Genomic DNA, 22,325 nt, shown 5'->3' with positions numbered 1-22,325 from the left:
TCTTTTAAGACTGTGAGATACGTCACTGGTTTGCAAATATTCACTGCTGGAAAAAATCAAGCATAGGTTGCTGTTCTTGTAGTTATAGAAGCTGCGAAAGTGTACCTGCCAACCACTGTTTTCACTTTTTTCAGAAATAAAATTTAAAAAACCACTGAAATCGAATGGCATACAGCAGCAATTACGCCAAGATAACTGCGACAGAATTGTCGTGTTTCGAATTACTGCTCCAGGGAGCAGTGGTGGTAGGAAAGTGGTGCATCAAAGTATAACCACGCTGAACGTTTTGTGACGTGACAAAAGTTGCGTCTCTTAAGTTGCACCACAGAAAACTGGGAGCTCATACGTGCACCCGCAGTATGCCACTAGTTGTGGCAACACTTCTGTTGCGTGTGTGTACCTGGCTTTAGCCATCAAATTTATCTGATCTGAATGCATCTGGGACACTACAGTATGTCAGCTCTGTGCCGTCAGTTAATGAGAAATGTGTAAACATGTAATGTCAGATACTTCTGAAACCTGAAAGAATCCATTATAGCATGTCTGGTCAATCGAAAATTGTAATATCCACTTAGAGTGAGTGTGCATTGTAAAAACAGGAGTAAAAGCGAGCAATGTAAGTCAATTCATTTGGTTTTTTTTTTCATCAACTGCAGTTTTTTCATCACATTTTTCCTAATTATTTCTTCTTTAACGACGTTCCATATCGGTTTTACTTGACTTTGTAGTTATTAACTTTCATGAACTGTGTATGTTTTATCTTTTTACACACAATATATAAGCGGTATATAATAATTTTTAAATTAATTTCACTGGCTTTTTGCAGCAAGCAAGGCAGAATGGCTGGTAGGTACATAATTTAGATTCCAGTTTTGCTTGCAATTTGTACTCTGAATTGGTTGCACCAATCCCTCTATGTAATCCACCTGGAAACCCGAGAGCTTTTCATCATCTGCAGCAGTACTCGAAATTTTAGGATAGTAATGAATTCGTATGTGGAATGAGCAGCTGGCATTGACTATATCGTGCTGCGGACAGATCTGGCGCCGATAGTAAATGCCTATATCATTCCGGACTACGTGAAATACGTACCTTTCTCATTTACTGGCAATTGTTCCAATGATGCGAAAGATACACCCAACGTCAATGTTGAAACATATGTGTCTTTCAAGGATAATGTTTGCACATACTTGCTATGAAAACAAAGGATGTTGGTGGGGGTTAGGGAAGGGGCGTTACCGGTGTAAATAGCAAGAAGTTATTGTGGGGACTATGGAAACTCCCAATGAGTCTGAAAGTTCATTTATTCCGTCGCATTGTGGTGGATATGATAACGATTTTGATCTCTACAGTGAACCATGTGATGATTTAAAGGATTTTGATTATAATTCATCTGAAGATGAATCAGAGCATTCAGACGCAACGTACACAAAGGAACATGTTACGAAGTCAACTTTAGACGCGAATGACCTATGTGATAGGTCGTATAACAGACCAAGGAGTAGTCTTATTTTACGTTATGACAGCTATAACAGTGACATATTTGAAAAGTACGTATAGGAGTCGAATTACAGATTCGAATCACATTGAGTCAGTTTGCATAATCAGCTTTTAAATGTCTCAGCGAATTTTTCATGTTCATTGTGTATTACTATTCAGAGTTATTGGTGGTGGAGTTGCTGAAATTCAGTTCTGTAGACTATATTTTATGGGTTGCTTCAAACTGTCCAGAAACGGGGACAAGTTGTACAGGAAATAAAGAGAAAACTTATTCAAATTTCAGCGTAACCAAAAATATCATAGTATACTACGTGACCATTTGTTATTTATTTATCCAGTATGTGGACAAAATGCATTGTATGGATGTTGTCGAAAGAATACATAATTTAAATATGCACAGAAGCAAAACACACCCTCTTTGTAAATACTAGATTACATATCTGTTTGGTTTATGGTCCTGTTCTATTTCACATTCAGTCTTCTCCATAACAGTGTGATATTTCCATAGTTTATTATTTATTTATTTGTTGCTTATTTAGCGAGACCACATTAGGGTCTTACGTGCCGGATTATTAATAATAGTAACACTAATTATGTTGATAAAATAATAGAAGCTGTAAGAATGCTATTGAGTAGTTATTACAAAACAGACTCAATAATAGTCACACTAATAAAATAATGGGGGAAAGATTCTGGTTGGTTTAGCACTTTTGAAAGCTTGTTTGCTAATGCAACAGGAGAAGAGTGAAATGAAAGTTACAATGACTGTTAGGAAAATAGAGAACTCTGTAGACATTTCTCCAGTAAGACGACTTCCTCATGACCGATGATTGTTTGAGATGAAAATTCATTGAAATGATTTACTTTATTTAATTAAAAGATCTTTACAACTTTTGTGAATGCATGAAATTCATTCTAGTCTTTGATCTCTCATGGAAGTGTGTTGTATATCATGATTCCATTATGTAGGTTATCACTTTGAGTGTAAACTTTGTCTTTATTGAGGTGTAAATGGTAACTGGATCTGGATAATGGCAAATGTTTTTAAACAAGTCAGTGAAGTGAGCTGCCCTGTGGCCGTTTTGTTTTACTTCATGTAGCCCTTTTTTGTAACTTGAAGCTAGGTTGATGTGCTGCACATTTGTTCCCTACGAAGTAGTGTGGTGTTGGTGGTGGTGATGAGCATCTGCTTTAAAGTGCCTCACCACATTCGTCTGTCTTGTGCAAATCATTTCATACTAGTACCTGCATAAGTACTGTGGCCTATGTCCTTTTGAACCTGTCTGCTGTATTCAAGCCTTGGTGTCATCCTAAAATCTCCCACCATTTACCAGATTAGCTATTCCTTGTCACGTCGGGATATGCCCTAACAAGTTATTCTTTTAGTCAACTTGAAATGTATCTCTTTTTTTTTTTTCACAATCTGATTTGATGTCTTTCAGAAATTTACTTGATCTATCCATTCTAATCATCAACATTTTTCTATAGCACCATATTTCAGAAACAGTTCACCAACCTTATTAAGTTTCACCCTGTGATTCCTCTGACACTCCCACAATTGCTCAGATATTTTCGTTATATAGACATCAACTTTCGTTTCATTGTGTGTTAATGAATGCGGAAGATTGAAACTGTATGCTGTGAAGCTTTTTGTTTGTCACTTCCCTGATTACATTTAGGGTTTCTTAAGAAATATAAATTTTCCTCAGTGCTGTCTACATAATCCATGAATTTTTTAAAATATGCATTGTGAAAGATGTTACTGACATAAATGTTGCAGTTGGCACATTTCTAAATGGTTTTGTCTATATTTCCTATTTGCTGAAGAATTTCTGTTTGGACACACGTCTATTTTCCATCAGTCTTTGGCTGTAAGATTATAGTAACCTTCCCCCCCCCCCCCCCCCCAAACAAAATCTCATTTGTGAGACAGACTGATCTGTAGCATAGCCTGAGTGTAACAGTTGGAAGATGATAATTTGTGAATCAATGTTGTTAAGAAACTAACAGTGTAGCCAGCTGCCCACACCATTTAAACAACTTTTCTGTTATAAAAACTAAAAATGAAATGTAAATTCAGAAAACCTGTATTAGATAACACACAAGTCTTTGATGAGTATGTTGATGCCTACATTTTGGTTTATAAACTACAAAATATTCCAGTTTCAGGGTTTCCTGGTAGTATATCCTTCAGTGCTCTTACAGAAAGTTTTCTTTCCTGTTAGTAAATTGGTAAACAATATTCGTGACTCCCACATGTTATGAAGATGCATTTTAAACTGTTGTGTAGTGGAGTTCCTTGCTCCATACCACTTACTTTCAATTCAGCTTCTTTATTTTGTGTTCGGGCACGAGTCTACCATGGCTGTCTAGCAGTGTTACAGTTTTTCTCTCCTCGCATAATTTTCATGTCTTTGGTATTTGCTGTGCTTTGTATAAGTATCTCAGTCATTGTTTCAAGCTTTTCTTTATACCATTCCAGTGATACGATATTGTACTGTACCATATATACAACATGCTTTTCAGTACTGGTGCTGTATTTACCTAGTGTAGTCATGTGAATTATGGAAAACATTTCCCTACTGCAGATTAATTTATCAGCTCATACACTTCTATTCACCATCAGCAAATCCACTTCTATAACAATAGACACAAAATTATGCATTTAGGACTCATTTTACTCAATTGAAGCATAAGAAATAACCATTATTTAAGAAGCCTTTAATCACCACACTACTACTTTTGTACTGCAATATCACGGTATTTTTTCTACTCATTTGTGTATTTAAAAAAATGTTTTACCAACAACATATCTTAACTATGATTAAGTTCAAGAATGGATGTTCATGTAGCAGTGAAGCAGTTGAAAAGTCACTGCACAATGAATAGAGGTAAATTTCAATAGACAATTTAAAATGTTTGGTAGTTGCTGTATTTTGTCACACACTTCCTCATGTGAGCTGCTAAACATTAACAATGCACCCGGTTTTGCTTTCCAATCTTTGGTTGCATTTATCAGTAATTTTATTGTCGGCATGCCGTGTGCAGGCGGCACCACTGTCTTAATGCATCATACAAAAATTTGGAAACACTGCAAGAAATGAATGCTTGAATATAAATGCAAATGTTAGCCAAGCCTCCAGGTTGCTTGTTGTATTTGACCATGTATGGCACCTGTGCAATGTCCTCAAAATGTTGCAAAGATCAGTCATGGTCAGTAAAGTTGTGGTGTTACAAGAGACACCATATCGAAGATCTATACCACATATAGGAAAAACAGGAAGAAAAATCATCCACTAAGTCACAAAGTGGATGAAAGCGTGTACTGAGTGATCGTGACACACAGTCACTGAACAGGACTGTGATGAAAAATAAAGGGATGACAGCTGCGAAAGTCATTGCAGAACCAAACATCACCCTCACAAACGCTTTCAGCACCAAAACAACTTGAAGGGAGCTCCAGAAGCTGGGAATTGCAGAGAAAGCTGGAATACCAATACCACTCATCGTTGATGTGTCTGTAACAGGAAAAATGTGGTGCTGAAGCCATAAAACCTAAGCAAAACATGCGGGAGGGGAGGGGGTGGGGGATGGTGATTTGGGAAGCCATATTGTGGTATTCCACAAAGCCCCATGGTTACTCTGCAAGATTCAGATAGCATATATCATCCAGGACTGGTTTTGTGAGCACTAGGATGAATTGTCACATTACCCCTAGCCACAAGTCACCAGACCTCAGTATTATCGAGCCTTTGTGGTCCACTTTGGATAGAAGGGTGTGTGATTGCTATCCAGCTCTTTAATTATTACCTGAACTTGCCGTGTTTTGTCAGAATAGTAGTGTAATATTCTCTGGAATATTTCATCCATTCTGAGATGACTGGTAGCTGTTTTGAATGCCAACAGTTTTTGTACACCACATTAGGCATGGTAATGTGCTGTGTTTTTGTTGTGTCCATATTTTTGTCCGTTTTTTGTACTTCTAACAAAGTAGCTACTCCAAGTACTGTTGCACCATTAGTGAATTGTTCTCTAGCTATCAAGGCATTTGCTTGGTTGCAACACTGCATTTACACAATACATGGCACAGTCATTTGCATGTTATACACTGTGAAACTTCTGAGCAACTAACTATGATTAAATTTGCTTGCATGCCTTTTTGACCTATTCCATTATAAATGGATTCATTAATCATTCATTGGTCATCCTAAAATTATATGAACTGGAACAGCTTTTGAACTGCAGAAGTCATGATTTGAAAATGATTTCCCACTCTTTCAAATAAGAATAATTCAAGAAAGCAATTAAGTAACTCATATCATTATAAAACAGTCAATTTTACCCAAAATAATTTTACCAACTTTTTCAAAGATTCACTTTCCCTATGCACTTCATCTGCTTGTATGAGACATATGTTCAAGGAGGAGTTTATCAATTTCTGGAAGAAGTCCTATAGTGTCTGGATTATCTATTAACTATTTGTACAGAAAGAACTACAACAAAATGTACTTGAATTCATTTAACTCTGCTGTAATGGTTCATTTACGAAGGAATAGATTTTTGTGTGGGTGTTATCATCAAATTAGTTTTACAGATATCACTTTGGTGTCATAGAGTATGCAATAACACTTTTTCATTTGAAAGGATCTAATTCTATACATCTTGGGTGTAAAGAAGGAATATAAGAAAACAGAACCCTGAAATACAATATATATCCATAAAACAGTGCCCAGTGTTTATTTGCATGTAACACTTTACTGGTAACAGTACAATCGATAAACTACAATCAAATCTAGAAACAAGCCAAAGCTCAGAGCATTGAAGTTCTGAAGAGAGAGAGAGAGAGAGAGAGAGAGAGAGAGAGAGAGAGACAGAGAGAGAGTAGAGTAACCAGTACAAATGCACATGTTAAATCTGGAAAACAGAACTGAAAGAATGATGTCATGTAGCATCATAGTTCATGAGCATGGCATACTTGCACTTTTGTGCTGGCTGTGGGTTTACACAGGTGCAGGTTGAGCCCTCAATGCTCATCCGCTCATCTGTAATGTAAAGCCAGCTTTAAATGTGAATCTCTGATTCACCACCATCTTACTTTTGAATGGTTCACATTTCCTTAACATCATTTCTTAACTGCTGTTCTGATAAAGCATTCCAGTCAGTGGCATTAACACTTCTGTATCTCTCAACTTTGTTACTGAAAGAAAAGAAGTCCACACTAATAAAACAATCTCCAACTTACTGATTAATGACTATCCGTTACTAAAACAGCCTAATTTTACCTTGGTTAACTAATGAAAAATGTTTCTGTGACTGCACCAGCATCCCCTTGAAATAAGGTAGGGTAAAAAAAGTATAGAAAATAAGTAAAAAGATGCAATTGGAGTAGCCACATTTATCTGATGTAATGATTTCCAGTGCATACAATTTTGTTGTGCATACTGCACTTTTTCTGACAGGTCAGGCCAGTTCACACATTTCTCAGACATCCACCTTAACATACGTATCTGTAAAATCTGGAATGTTATAACAATATGAATTAAGGTAGACTACTACTCACAACATAGAGGAGGCACTGACCAGCAGACAAGTTAAGTTAGAAGTATATTACTAGCTATTGAACAAAGTCATGTGAAGAAACACACATATATTCACACAGGCACAAGTTACACAGACTGGTAACTATCATCCCCTAGTTGCAGCTGTCAAAATGATTATGTTGTTGAAGACTTTTAGATTTGATGAGGACAGAGGTACTGATGGATCTGTCCATGAGGCTGATGTGTCATTGAGGAGGGTGCCTTGTTGGTTTGAAGAAGACCATATGAAGAGAATGGGTGGAGAAGGTGCCAAGGTTCTGGAGGAGTGTGGATAGGATGCTCCCACCTGTGATCCATTTTGTAAAGATGTCATCAATAAACCTGAGCCTGGTGGATGGCTAGGAATGATTCCTCTAGAGGCCCATGAATATGTCAATCTAGGACAGTGCCATGCGTCTAACCATATCTCTACCACAGATATGTTTGTGGATCATACCTTCAAGGAGAGGTAATTATGGGTGAGGAAATAGTAGGTCGAGGTGGCCAGGCAGGAGGTTGTAGATATGGAGACAGTCATGCTATCAAGTGTTCAGTGGTGTCAAGGCCATGGATGGTGTAGAGGGAGGTGATGTCGACAGTAACAAGCAGGCCATCGAGCAATAAAGGGACAGGATCTGTGAAGAGTCAGTAGAGAAAATGGTTATTGTCTTCTATATAGGAGAGCAAGTTATAGGTAAAGTGTCGGTCAGAAAGGGCAGAGATTCTCTCTGTTGGATTTATGAATTTTAGGAAGCACGGGTGTGGTGGAGGTGTGGTACATCCTTCCCCTTCCACCTTAATTCAGTCCTGTCATAGGCATTTCCTACCCCATTAAACGTGGGGCAACCCTGAGATAGCATACACGTAAGCCTAGAAACTTAGCTGTAGCACTCTGTGTGGGCATAACCACCAACACACTGGTGTTTGCATTCATGGCCACTGCCAAACCGTGGCAAAACGACAGCTGGACCACCCAGTTGCCAAGCATGCCATGAAATACTGTGTGCTTGACTTCAACAACTATTTCACGGCCCGTGCCATGTGCATTCACACTAACACCAATTTTTTTCCCTGCAGTATATCCTTTGTCCTTGTAACCCCCCTTCCCCCAGCCTCAATCTTTGCTAGTCTATCCCCTCCAGGTGCCACTATCCTGTCCCTGCACACACCCACAGCCAGCACTATTTTTGTTGAAAATCATGTATCGAGCCAGAAGGCCGAGCCTGAGTTAATGTTCTGAACTCTTGCTCAGGAGAAATGTGGTTTGTACCCTCTTCGGCCATCCTGTCACGGGTTTTCTGTGGTTTTCTAAAGCTGCTAAATGGATAGCTGGGATGATTCCATTGATACAGCCATGGCTGACATCCTGCCCTATTGCCATGTTCCAGTGCTGTGACCTTCTGGGGGGGGGGGGGGGGGGGGATCGAAATTTCTGAATTTGCAGTTCTCATTTTTTTTCGTCAGAGGTACCAGTACAGTATGCTGGTGCATACTATCACAAATCAAGCACTGTATTTAATTTTTTTTCTCTAATGTATCTGACATATCGGATAGTGTTGTGCTGAATGTTCTAAGGATGGAAAAAAGTATAAATAAATAAATCAATCTTCCTCCACCCCTACCCTGATGGTTCATCCTGCCCCACACTTCTTCTGTACTGTCCATTATCCACCCTAGCCGGGATCACTACATACCTCAGTGGTGCCACAGCACCCAGAGACAATAGTATGTGTGGAATGCAGGTATGCTAAGTTTCAATCAAGTCTTCAAATGAAGCACCTGGGATACGGTTTTGAATTCATGACATCCAGGAATATGTGCCACTGTGTGATAATATCATTTATTTTTGAGACATGCATGTGGGGCGTGAAGATGGCATAGTGGAATTCCAAAACTGGTAGTTAAAATAAAATAGCATCTCAATTACACAGCTGTTGGTGAATTTCATTGATAACTGAAAATAATTTGTGTGTGTGTGTGTGTGTGTGTGTGTGTGTGTGTGTGTGTGTGTGTGTGTGTGCGCGCGCGCGCGCACAAAACATCCAACAATCTACTTTTAAATGTGCCCATCTGTTACTCAGTGCCTCCTTTAGGTGGTGAGTTGCAATCCCTCCTCATTTGCAAAGGAAATCTAAACAAAGGTTCACAACACAAATAGCTTTATTCCAAACCTATTTCAGTTGGATAGAATAAATTGTGTAAGACACAGTTTCTGTTTGAACAGTAGATCTTAATAAATATGAACATATTATGCAACAATGTTCAAATGAATTGATAATATTCACAAGATTGAGTAAAGAGTCTCCTTCAGTGCTGTCAGAATAGTCACGAAAGTGAAACATTATCCAAATTAACGTAAAACACTAACAGGGCAAATTCACCGAAAACTGTAGTGTTCAAAAGTAATGTTTTTGCAATTGTAATTTGGGCCAATCCTTGAGAATGCAAAGAACAATAAGATTCCCCAAATTTTGTATCTTTTTCCACTTTGTCATTTGAAACTGCTGGAAATCGGTTTCATTTGCCTTGTTGTACAATGAAATCTGCTAAATTTCTTTGCTAAAATGTAACAACTCACACTGTAGTTGAGGAGTTGAGTGGTCAATAGTCACATAATCGAGACTGAAACATCTCTAAGCGAAGGCACAGCAGTTTTTGCAGTCATGTATATGTGGCTATCGACCACTCAGTACCTCAACTATATGATGAGATTTTTCCTATATTCTTACCATTATTTATATTCCACCAACATTTCCATTACAACATTGTCAGGTCTTCAGTCATAAATATGGATAATGATTCACTAGTTCACATTGTGTCTTGAATCTGAATCATCAAACCCTTGTGTAAACAGACAAAAATCCCATTTCCTTCAATAGAATGTTTAGATAAAATATGCTTGTTTCACAAGTATTTCACCACCACATCACAGACTATTCAGCTTCTGAAGGACTGTAAAATGGGTGGCACTGATGGTATGTACTTATGTAGTTGTCTGTGGACTGCTGCTTTAACATTCTGTAGAAGAGTTGTTAGTATAGTCTGCATTATGGAATTTATCCTCACCACCACTCTTAGGGGGTTTCTCCAGGATTTCTTCCCCTTCAAATCTACAAGGATATGTCATTTTCATCACAAATATGAAATTTATTCTGACTTCATATGTACAGAAAATGTATGAGAATAATTCTCTGATGTAAATCCTATCAAATAACTGGGCACAAAACAAAGTCAAAAACAAACAAGAGACCACACCAGCAAATGTATGGTAACATTTCAAGTGTGAGACCCAAAATCTGAACAGATACTGAAAGCTTTGTATAGAAATTCAGCTACACATATTAACTCGTTCAGAACAACCAGTTACCTGAGTGGCAGTGCTTCTGAATGTGTTGGGAGTAATTGGGGTTTCACAGAGTAGGTGAAAGTAAACATTGAAAGGTAGGCTGGTACACTTAACACCTGGGAAATGGTGTAATGTGATATGTAAACACTTCCACTGCAGCTTAAGTGTAAGGGCCAAGCAAAAGGGCAAACTTTGTTAAGTGGGGCTTATATTGCAATGGACTGAGAACAGTTACCTAATTCACATATAATGAGTAAAAGTTCCTGGAACATGCCTTTGTAACTGAAAACTACATTTTGCACTATCTGTTCAACATAAGCAATACTGCTACACTCAAGTCAGCCTGAGTCGTGATAGAGCTAACAAAGTCTTGATTATATTTAAAAGTTATGTGTACTACTCTTTGGTTTTTCTCACATACTGATTAATAGTTGACAAGATAATAAATGCTACTAATTGACTGCCATATTTAGCACAAACTTGAATCATTTCGCACAATGTTACTGTATCTTTCGTCTAGGACGTTGATAAGTAAGGCTTTGAAGGCCCTATTTTCTGCCCAACTCTTTTTCTTAGAGATTTTGGTGTACCTTATTTCTAGGGGGACACAGTCTGCACATTCCAATGAGACAACCTACATCTATAATCTTAGACATCAACCTTCTTGTGATATCTGTCATTAAAAATGTAAATGTCTTGTGACTAGGGCCTCCCGTCAGGTAGGCCATTCGCCGGGTGCAAGTCTTTCCATTTGATGCCACTTCGGTGACTTGCACATTGATACTGATGAAATGATGATGATTAGGACAACACAACACCCAGTCCCTGAGTGGAGAAAATCTCCAAGCCAGCCAGGAATCAAACCCGGGCCCTTAGGATTGACATTCTGTTGTGTTGACCACTTAGCTACCGGGGACGGACATCTGTCATTCAAATACAGTGAAAATAACAGACTTCAACATTGCATTCTGTTGTCCTCAGGAGTATTGACATCTTCATCAGCTTTTCCATGCTGTGTGTATTGACATGATAGAAAAAAAATTCATATTTACATGGAATCCACTAAAAATACTGACAGGCACAGCCAGGGGCTTCATAATATGATAGTTTATGTGATCTGTGCCATCCATCAGGCTGCTGAACAATCAAACAATCAGTTTTGATAGTCTACATGTAATTTGTCCTTCACGGGAAGCAATTAGTGGCGCTTTGTCTAAAATGACAGATGGACAGTGCTGTGACTTTTCAGGTGCAGGCCACCTTCTAAGGGACTTGCGAATTTGTGCAGAGTAAGTCTTATTAACAGTATTATAAAAGGGACAGATTGCTACTCTTCACATGGAGGAGGCGATGGGTTGCAGACAGGCACAATGAAAAGGCAGCCAAACATGTAAGCTTTTGTATAAAAAGTTCTGCTTCGAAAATAGAGAGGGGGGGGGGGGGGGGGGGGGGGGGCGCACATGCGTGTCCATTCGCACACATGCGTTTTGTCCAAAAGCTTAAATGCTTAGCAGTCTTTTCACTGTGCCTGTCTGTGGCTCAGCACCTCCTGTATGTGGTAAGTATAATTTATCATTTTTCATAATAGTGTTTATTCCATCTTGGACTTTCCTGAGTAAGTCTTATTAACGCATTTAAGGGTAAAATTAAACAGAAGCATTTACAGGGGATAGCTAACCCAAGGGTGTTACTCATCATGCACTTTGAATGGAAAGCTGTATCCAATATGGAGGACACATAATAGTCAATAATTGAAGCTCCACAACCACCAGTCTTATTAAATCCTTCAACCTGTTATTTAAAAAGCTAAGCTACAGACAGAAAATAAAATACTTCAAGAATAAACCAAAAACAATTTTGAGATTCAAATGAAATTTTCTTCCTTGAATGTTGTTGTTGATAAAAATGATGGAAACTGAAATCATTGGCCACCAAATTCAATGATTACTTCCTCCTAGTGACAGCAAACAATGTACCTACTGATAAGCAAGCAGCTGGAGATGCATTTGATTTGCTTTAGAAGACACTGCAAACACTAACAGAGATACATTGACTACAAAGAAAGTAAAAACCCTTATGTGATTGTAAAATTTGACCCCTAAAAAGTGGTAGCACTTCTAGCATTGATTGTGTTACCATCAGAGTATTAATATCTTATGCGGAATTGACAGGACTATCTTTAAGTGGTCAATGACTAACGCCAGCTGAAATGTGCTGTTCAACACTTCCACCTATAAAACAGAAACTACCTCTAATTACCCACCCATTTCACTTCTCCAGTCTTTTGAAAAGTTTTTGAGAAAGTGACATGTGACAGAATATTGTCACATTTTTTCTGAGTAGAAAATATTGGGTTTGATAAACAGTTAACCAAAGAGAAGGCCTGGAAGACATCACAAATGAAATCCTGGCAGCATTAAACAAGTAAAATTATCTTGTAATATTCTATGACCTTACCAACACCTTTGATTGTGTGGACCACCAAATTCTGCTTAAAAAACTGAAGTGTTATGGATCCATTGTGGATCATTAGAGGCTTACCTTCATAAAAGAGAGAAGAGGGTCACATTAACAGACTGTCACAATAATAAAACTAAGCTCAGAATGAGTGGATACATGTGGACTCCACACTGGTATTTGATCCATTTATGTCCGTAACCTAAATTAATGATCTTCCAGTGACCTTAAAGAAGATTTCAAAAACTAAAATTTTCTCATGACATACACTTACTAAATGAAGTCTCATACTATACCTCACAAGATGCAGCCCAGGTGATGATTGAATTGGCCAGTAACTGGTTCACAGGAAACCATTTAAATGTTAATCTCATGAAGATTCATACGCAGGTACAAGAGTGCAAAGATTACCTGTCAGTACCAGAAATAGAAGTAGACCAAATGATACGCACTGTGTAAAGTATCTTGTGGTCCAGCTTGATAACAAATTCGAAATGTAATTCTTCAGGCATTCCTGTTTGATACGTTCAGTAAATGATTCTTGGGTCAGCCACCAGATTACATTTATAAAAGTGTAATTTGGCAGCAGACCTGAGACCTCAAAATGTAGTCCACATATGGATAAACTAATTAAGCAGCTCAATTTTGCATGTTTTACACTGAGAAGGATATCTCATTTTCCTGACAAAAAGACGAGGGTGTTAACTGACTTTCATTTTTCTTTCTCTGTCATCTTATGTAATAATGTTCTGGGGTCAAGAATCTAAAGTATTTATTCATTAGAAGAGGTATCAGGAAGGTATGGACGAGTGGCTCTCTGCTGGAGGTTGGTAGAGGTACAGACAATGCAGGCAGCCAGTTTGTTGCCAGAACTCTTTATTAACAGTCATATGTAAACATAGAGCAGTATATGAGTAAGCAGCAGGTGACATCTCTCGGACCCTACCGTGCTGATACAGACACACCGGCAGCATGAGATAGCCAGTAGCCAGGGTTGGGTAGGCATGCCCAGCAGGGCTATCTGGATGATGAACACAGAACTGCTGGAGAGCAGCGGTGGTCCCCCAAGGTTAGGAGCTGATTGGAACTCAATTCATTGCCTGCACCATGAAGGCAGCCCAGCTTGCTGGCTGCCCTGGCTCAGACAATCAAAGGGCAGTTGTTGGTTCATGGCCCTGAGATGGCAGTTGTGGCTATGTCATAAGTTCAGTGATGGCTAGCACAGGCTATGCATCATAGTATGTCCGATCTGTACTGATGATGACAGGCTGGACCTGTGGGTGTAAAAACCTCTGCCCAGGGCTGAGTTTCTGGGAGAGCCATGTTTCTGTGTCAATTAGAAACCTCTGGAACACAGGCTAATGACCTTGGCTTGGCTGTTATGATGTGGCAGTCAGTCACTGTTCCAGGCTCAGCCAACAGCTTGCAGAAGTTGGTGGCAGCTTCTCCTGATGTTGCTGTGTAGGCAGAAGCATTGACAGGCTGTGGCTGATTATGGTTCTGTGCTGCTTTCCATGCTGCTAAAGTTCTAAGCCATACAGCTCCTCCCTCACAATAGATAACTGCAAATGTTGCAGAGACCTCATAAGAACCCTGCAATTCATACACTCTTCACAGTACATTTATTGCTTCATGGTATTCATTGCTGATACAAGGGGCAGTCATAAAGTTTTAACCATTGCATTATAAAAAGTAAAAGTTACACAGTTAATTTGTTCATATATACAGGTTTATGTCTGCAGTCCTCCTGCACACTGAAGTCCTCATGCTTTAGTACTGTAGCACACCACTAGAGGAGAAAAAAAAATGGCACAGCTCACTGATAAAGTGGAGTATTGTGTGTTAATACATTTTGTGCTTTTGAAGGGGGACAATGCTGCAACAATTCATGCCAAGTTGGTGGAAGTGTACAGCAAATGCACCATCACATACGGGGTGTTTGGAGGTGTTAGTACCTACCAATACAAGAAAAAAAGTCTAGTAAGTATAGGCTCCAAAATGTATACCTTAAGAGCTATGAGCACTTGTTCATCATAGATACTATGAAAAATCTCTCTTCTTCTTCAAGCTCTTTGCTTTCCATATTTTGGGAGGAGGTAGTAGGGACCAATATGGGTAAAAATATCCAGTAAACATGAGCTCTAAATGCATACTGTAAGAGCTATGAGCAATTGTTCATCTTCAATACCATGAAACACATCTCTTCTATTTAACAAGTGCAAGTCCTTATAGCTCTGAAGGGGAGCATTTTAGAGCTCATGTTTACGGGATATTTTTTTCTTGTGTTGGTCCATACGTCTCCTCCCAAAACATAAAAGGAAAGAGCTTGCAGTGGAAGAGATGCATTTTGCTCTGTCAAAGATGGACAAGTGTTCACAGCTTTTAAGGTATGCATTTTAGAACCCTTGTTTACCAGACTTTTTTGGGTACTACCACCCCTCAAAATATTCAACACTTTTTTAGCACCCTGTAGTGCAGGAGCTGGAACAAGTCTGAAAAAAGAAATGGCAGACCATCTTTTTATGAAGTACCTGGAATAATGAGAGGAGAGGAGGCCCTGGTGCTCGAAAACTGCCATGTCACAGATGAGGCTGTTGTAAGCCTGCTTCTTCAGTAACACAGGTTTAATTGAACAAAATGTACAAATAAATCACAGAAAATAATAGATCCTGATTCTTCTTGGACCAAACACAAACAAATCCTTTTAGAGGTGGACATCTTTTTGCAATTAAAGTATTCTGGAGATTTAATGACTAAGTCAAATGTTAGAACACTGTAACTTGGTCAGGCCAGGAAGCACTCGAATACAAACCATGCTTCATGTGTACTGGTACCAGCAGGTGTACAATTCTGCACTCCACCTAATGACCCCATTTGACATATCTGTAATTACACTAAACTCTCACTGATCTCACCCTCAGTAATCCACCCTACATCCAGCCTCTAGTCACTCAAGCAGAGATAACACATACAATAATGAACTGTTTTGCACAACAGTGTTGTTAGATAATTATAATGTTAAAGAATGCTATACATGTTTGGAATTGTGGCTTTCTTTGTGATTCAGTATTATGGCTCCCAAGAGGAACACATTATGCTAGGCCTCAAGCACTGGAAGTTAGAGATAAGTTGAACTGAGGTTCTTTGCCAAAAGCCATTGCCGCTGAGTACAGCGTTGAATGAGCAACTGTTTATGGTCTGCAGCTTGTGGTCTAGGGGCTAGTGTTTCTGCCTCTGGATCACGAGGTCCTGGGTTCAATTCCTGACGGGTAGGCAATTTTCTTTACCCAGGGACTGAGTGTTTGTGTTGTCCTCATCATCAATTGGATAATGGCGAGGCCAGAAATGGAAAGACTGGAACTTGTATGGGCGCTGATGACCACGATGTTGAGCAACCCACAAACTGACATCATCATTATCATCACCACCATCAACTGTTTATGGGCAAATCTTAACAGCTGAAGAGAGAATTAAAAGTTTAAAGGAAAGTTATCATTAAAGTGATGAAGAATAGGGCACAGGGGAAGAGAACACATTATACCTCACACTGCTGGTGCTGCAGCTGTAGACATCTTCCCAGAGTACATTATACAACAATCAAATACATGCAGTACAGATTTAATGCTTGCAAAGCCATTCTGTCATACAGAATACTGTCATTGCATATTGTCATTGTGACAATTAGAAATTTTGGACACACTCAAAGACTAAGTTTTCTATGAAAATGAATGTATCTTTGGATTTAATAAAGTATAATCCCTGTGTGTTTACACTAAGTTTAAGACACTCAGTAATTGGCACTTCCATTAATTCAGCACCGATAGGTGCAAGGATTTGCCAGATAGAGCCTAGTGTATACTGATCTATGCATTTCTAGTTCTGGCAGGATTACGAGAGGTGATAATGGAAAAACTGAAAATTAGTCGCTGATCAGTTTTCAGCATCTTGCATGACATTTTGTACATGACAAAGGCTACTTTCTGCTGTGTTCTGCAACTGATCAGAGGCATTGAAAGAAAGGTACAGAATATGCACAGCAGCAGAAATGTTACACCTGTGCCAAGCCAACCAAGATGACTTCATAAGCTAGCCAATAATCATAGACAAATGCTGTGTTGTGTATCACTAGATATCCCCCCCTCCCCCGTCTTCCCCCCCCCCCCCCCAGAAAAAGGAGCAAGGGCCACACACACACACACACACACACACACACACACACACACACACACACACACACATTCTAACATTTTTGGGCTATCTAATATTGGCTCACCCTCCTTCCTCCCTCTGTATTCTTTATTCTTTTGGCGTGACACCTCATGTCTCTTTTTGTCTTTCCATTGCATGGCTTGCATTTCCAGAATGACAATGAGTTGATTTCTGAGGTGAACTGTTTCCTGAACAGCCAAACTTCAAACTCCTACAACTGAGGTCTCTCCCATTGGGAGATACATGTCACATTGAAGGGTAAATATGTAGTGAAACACTAACAGTATCACCAAGTTTTGTGGTTGCATGCTGAATTTTTTGAGGTGTTAACATGACTACTCACTACTTGTTCACAAAATGATGAAAAGAAGTCCATTGCCATGGGGTGGTACAACCCACCTCAACAAAATCTGCCACAACACCAGCCACCGCTGGCAAGCCAGGGAAACTTGTAAAGCCTGCTGGCCTCATCACTAGTCCAAAATTATCTTCTAAGGTCCAGCAGGTAAAACTCAGCCTTAAAATCATACACCAGAATCTTGGTAGTCTTAGAAATAAGCATAATGATCTAGATGTAATTTCACGGATTGACAAACCCGATATATTAGTTGTAACTGAACATTGGTACAATGAAGCTCTGATTAGCATTAGTCTACCACTGTGTATGAAATTCTGCACAGCCTCCAGTAGAAAAGACAAGACAGGGGGAGGTGTAGCAATTTTCACTGTAAATGAAAGTAATTTTAATGTTGTTGATGTGAGTGCCTTCTGCTTGGAAGGAGTCTCAGAACTTGCTGCAATAAACCTAAAATGGGGTAGAGATAACATAACAGTTATCGGTGTTTACAGGCCACCTGCAGCAAATACAGATACCGTTTTCTTAAATCTTTCTGACTTGCTTGTATATATAGACACAACATTTTCTGGGCCAAATGGTCCCGTAAATATTATAGTTCCAGGGGATATAAATATAGATTTATTAACAAATGATGTCGGCACCAAAAAGTTACATCACCTGTGTGATGAATTTAACCTGACCCCACTCATTCGGGAACCCACTAGAGAAATTGGCAATAGTAAAACATGTCTTCACAACATAATAACAAACATGACCCACCTATCCCACAGTGCATCAGTTTTAAAATGCCATCTCAGATTACCATGCAGTACAGCTTAAATTGGAGCTCCATGAGGCCCCCACTGTCACCACAAAGCAATAGTTTGTAACTAAAAGAATAATGTATAATGACAACATAAACAGACTAAACTGCTTGCTAGCACAAATAAAATGGTTTGAAAATAATAGCTTTTCATATGATAGCTTTGCTGCTGACTTCTATTACTGCTTTGATACCACATGCCCAATTGTAATCACAAAAAAGAAACAAACAAAACTATTTGGGTAAATAGTAATGTCACTGAAGTGAGGGAAAAATTAAAACTACTCCACAGTGCAATGCTGAATAATAGAGAAATTCCTGAGCTAATGGAAGCCTTCAAAATATATCAAGCACACTATAAGGACTTACTCACACAGACCAGGAGCAACTATGTCGCAAATAAGCTTCAAAACTCACACAACGTAACTGCTGGCATCTGGGCAATCATAAACAGTTTTGGAAACTGCAGTGACAGGTCCTGTATGGACTTTACTATTAACCACAATGGTATGCTCATAAAAGACCAATTGGAAATTGTACGTATTTTTAATGAATATTTTTCTCCCATAAGGGAAGCCATAAATGACAAACATAAAAACATGCATTACAGTTTTAAAGGTAATACATGTGACCATAGTATATACCTAGCCCCCAAAAACTGTGCAGAAATAATGGGCATCATTAGGTCTCTAAAACCCTCTAATTCAGCTGGGGATGATGGCCTAAATATTAATGTTTTAAAACCCTGTAGCCAAAATGTCTCTGTACCTCTGTCTGTAGCAGTCAACAATATAATAGAATCAGGCACCTTTCCAGACAGACTAAAAATAGCACAGGTAACACCCATTTTTAAGAAAGGTGACAACAACAAAATAGAAAATTACAGACCAGTCTCATTCCTTCCTGTCTTTTCCAAAATAGTTGAGAAAGCTATATACAACAGGATTATAAACTTTCTTAACAAACACAACCTGATGTTTGAAAATCAAAATGGATTCCTAAAAGGTAAATCAACTAGCACTGCAGCTGCTCAACTAATTGAAGAGGTGTTAGGGGGTATTGAAAGCCAGGAACATGTGGCAGGTGTATACCTAGACCTGGAAAAAGCCTTTGATTGTGTGAATGTTGACATCCTATTAGACAAGCTATGGAACATGGGCATTAGAGGCGCTGCTTTTGACCTAATAAAGTTTTATATGAGCAATAGAAAACAGTTTGTTCTACTTAAAATGGAAAATGGTGTCTACAAATCAGAGATCACTTGCATAAAATATGGTGTGTCCCAGGGCTCGTTGTTGGGCCCCCTTCTGTTCTTGATCTATGTAAATGATATTAAATACTGTATTATAAATTCCAAAATTGTTCTGTATGCCGATGACACGTCCATTGTGTGTAAAAAGGAATCATGTAATGAACTAGAGGCCGAGTGTAATAATGTGACAAAAGAGATTGTTCAGTTTTTTAATGAAAGCCACTTAAATGTAAGCACCAGTAAAACATGTTTGATGGAGTTTAAGAAAAGTAGTTTGAATAATGAAATTAAATTATACATTGGCAACAAATTGGTAAAGAAAGAATCCAGTGTAAAATTCCTTGGCGTAACAATCCAAAGCAACCTGAAATGGGACACACATATTGACTCCCTAGCAACTAAGTTGTCAAAAAATATATTTGCAATCAGTACTATTAGCAAGTTCTGTAGAGACACTGTAGTCCTAAAGACTGCATGCCATGCTCTTTTCTCCTCTCACTTGAACTACGGTATTGAAATTTAGGGGGCAACAACCAAAGCTAATCTAGATAAGCTACTCATTCTTCAAAAAAGGGGTGTGAGAATAGTCTGTGGAGCAAAATATAGGGAATCTTGTTGCAACTTATTTCCAAAAACAGAGGTGTTAATTGTTATAAACACATACATTCTAAAAGCCATATTGCTTGTGAAAAGACTGCACCCAAACACTTATTCAGATTTCCACCGGTACAATACTAGAAACAAAGAAAGATTTTACACTGGCAGCCACAGAACAGCACTTTACGAAAAGGGGCCTCAGTATGCAGGTATGAAATCAGCTAATGCACTGCCTAGTGCAGTCATAGCTCTTCCTACAATTAAACTGAAACATCAGCTTAAGAAATTTTTAGTAAAACACCCTTTCTACACATTACAAGAGTACCATACTTATATGAAGAACAACAAATGCTTTGAGAAATTATGTGAATAGAAATCAGTAAACATCTTATTGTAATTTTGTTGTAAAAGAACGTGTCTTGTGTATTGTAAAAATAACTTTAATCATTACTGTTTCTTTGTACATGTGCAGTGTACCATTCAATGTTGAATGAAGCTGTTATTATTATTATTATAATTATTATTATTATTATTACTCATTGTTCAGTCTTTCACGTGAACTCTGGCCACAGGCCGGCAACCATGGATACTAGGTCTGCTCAATGGACCGAGCTCCTACATGAACTGGCAACACTATATGATATGGATGTTTCTGGAGGAAGTGATGCCTTATGGTTGAAGTTTTCTGGCATTTTATCTGCTTGAATTCTAGTGGTAAACATCACCCTGTGTAAATGCTATATCAAGCATTTGCATCTAATTATTTCTTGTTTTTTAAACTGCTGCTAAATGTATCAGCCTGATGGAAGTGCAAAGATAGTGTGTGTTATTTTAGACCCATTTGAAATACCAAGACCTTCCAAGATCATTTCTGTAAAAGAGGTTGTGGCTGTCAGTCCACTTCAGGACATTAGACTTAAAGGCCATGCATTGTCAACACTATAATGCCCGATGACTGTCTCTGCCAGGTTATCAAAGAACTTAGCATCGGTAGATATAGTGCACTTACACCATACAGTATTGGTTGTGAGTAGCATCATACTTACTCTTTGACTAATGTATGTTATTTTAATTTATTGTTGTCTCATGAGCAATGAACACTTATTTCTCAATGCCTTATGGTCTCTCAAATTTGCTGAGATGCTTCAGTCTCATGAATGTCTCATCAACCTAGCTATCATTCAGCAGTTTGAGGCTATGTTTGTGAGCGTTCATAGAATATTAACTGATTTTTTTTGTGTCTGTTTCAATACAGGAGAAATAATAGAAGAGTACGTGCCAGAAGCTGTGAACCAAAGAAACGTGTAACATTTGAGAAAACAGATGAGGATGAAGAAATACAGGACTTTTTGTCAGCATTTCAACGCAGTCTCAAATTGCTGGGCCTAGAAACGAATAAATCCTATACTACCTGTTATAAGGCAACAAATAATTCTATCAGCAGGTATGCTAATTGCATTTAGATATGCAAATATATGTGTTCTGGACTCTAAGAATAAAACTTAAGGCAATAATGAGATCTTGATACTGTTGTATTGAGTTTCTGTAAATAATTATTTCCTTATATTCAGTAATAAGTATTTTATCATCATCAACAACAACAACAACAACATTGTACAGTTCTAATCTGTTAATAAACCACTTCCATTTCCTTCTGTCCATTTATAACCTGTCATGGAGATCAATATCCATTGTCCTTCCTCTGACGTGATGTCTTCCTTGACCTTATCCACCCAGTGGTTTCTGGGTCTTCCTACAGGATGTTTTCCTTCCACTTTTCTTTCCTGATTTTTTTGGGCCATTCTTGTTGGCTGCAACTTCATTGCATGCCAGTACCACTGTAGTCTGGATGTGCTGATTTGGTCTAAAATGGATGTCTTGAGTCCAGTGTTCTTCCTTATCTCCACATTGCTTAACTTATCCATTTTGGTCTTCTGGAAGGTGGATCTAAGGAATTTCATCTCTGATGTGTGGTCTTTGGCTCTCTCTTTGTGGGGCTGCATGCTTCAATACCATAGGTCAGTACTGGTACAAGGTAGCTGTTCACCAGCACCTATTTTGCTTTCTCTGGATTTTTACACCTACACATACATCTACAGCCATACTCTGAAAACCACTGTGAATTGCATGGCAGAGGGTTTCTTTCCATTCCATTCTCGTACTGAGTGTGGCAAGAATGACTGTGTAAATGTTTCTGTGTGAGCTGTAATTAATATAATCTTTTC

The 22,325-nt window shown here is 38.6% G+C and overlaps 1 protein-coding gene across 2 annotated transcripts in view; it reads left to right on the top strand.

Annotated features, from left to right (window-relative positions):
• Positions 1-332: 332 nt before the first annotated feature.
• The window catches only part of LOC126464393 (protein maph-9-like), a 144,321-nt gene continuing 122,328 nt past the window's right edge, over positions 333-22,325 (top strand). The window contains exons 1-2 of one of the 2 annotated variants that reach the window (XM_050096232.1): positions 333-616; positions 21,356-21,544. In XM_050096232.1, the coding sequence (XP_049952189.1) occupies positions 615-616; positions 21,356-21,544 (191 nt within the window). In that variant the 5' untranslated portion in view covers positions 333-614. Of the gene's footprint in view, positions 617-1,217; positions 1,551-21,355; positions 21,545-22,325 lie in introns of those variants that run through there. The other variant, XM_050096230.1, reaches the window with a different exon arrangement.

This window comes from Schistocerca serialis, chromosome 1 (assembly GCF_023864345.2).
Source record: "Schistocerca serialis cubense isolate TAMUIC-IGC-003099 chromosome 1, iqSchSeri2.2, whole genome shotgun sequence".
NCBI lineage: Eukaryota > Metazoa > Arthropoda > Insecta > Orthoptera > Acrididae > Schistocerca > Schistocerca serialis.
The sequence above is the reverse complement of the archived record's forward strand: the minus strand, read 5'-3'. Positions and strand labels throughout refer to the sequence as shown.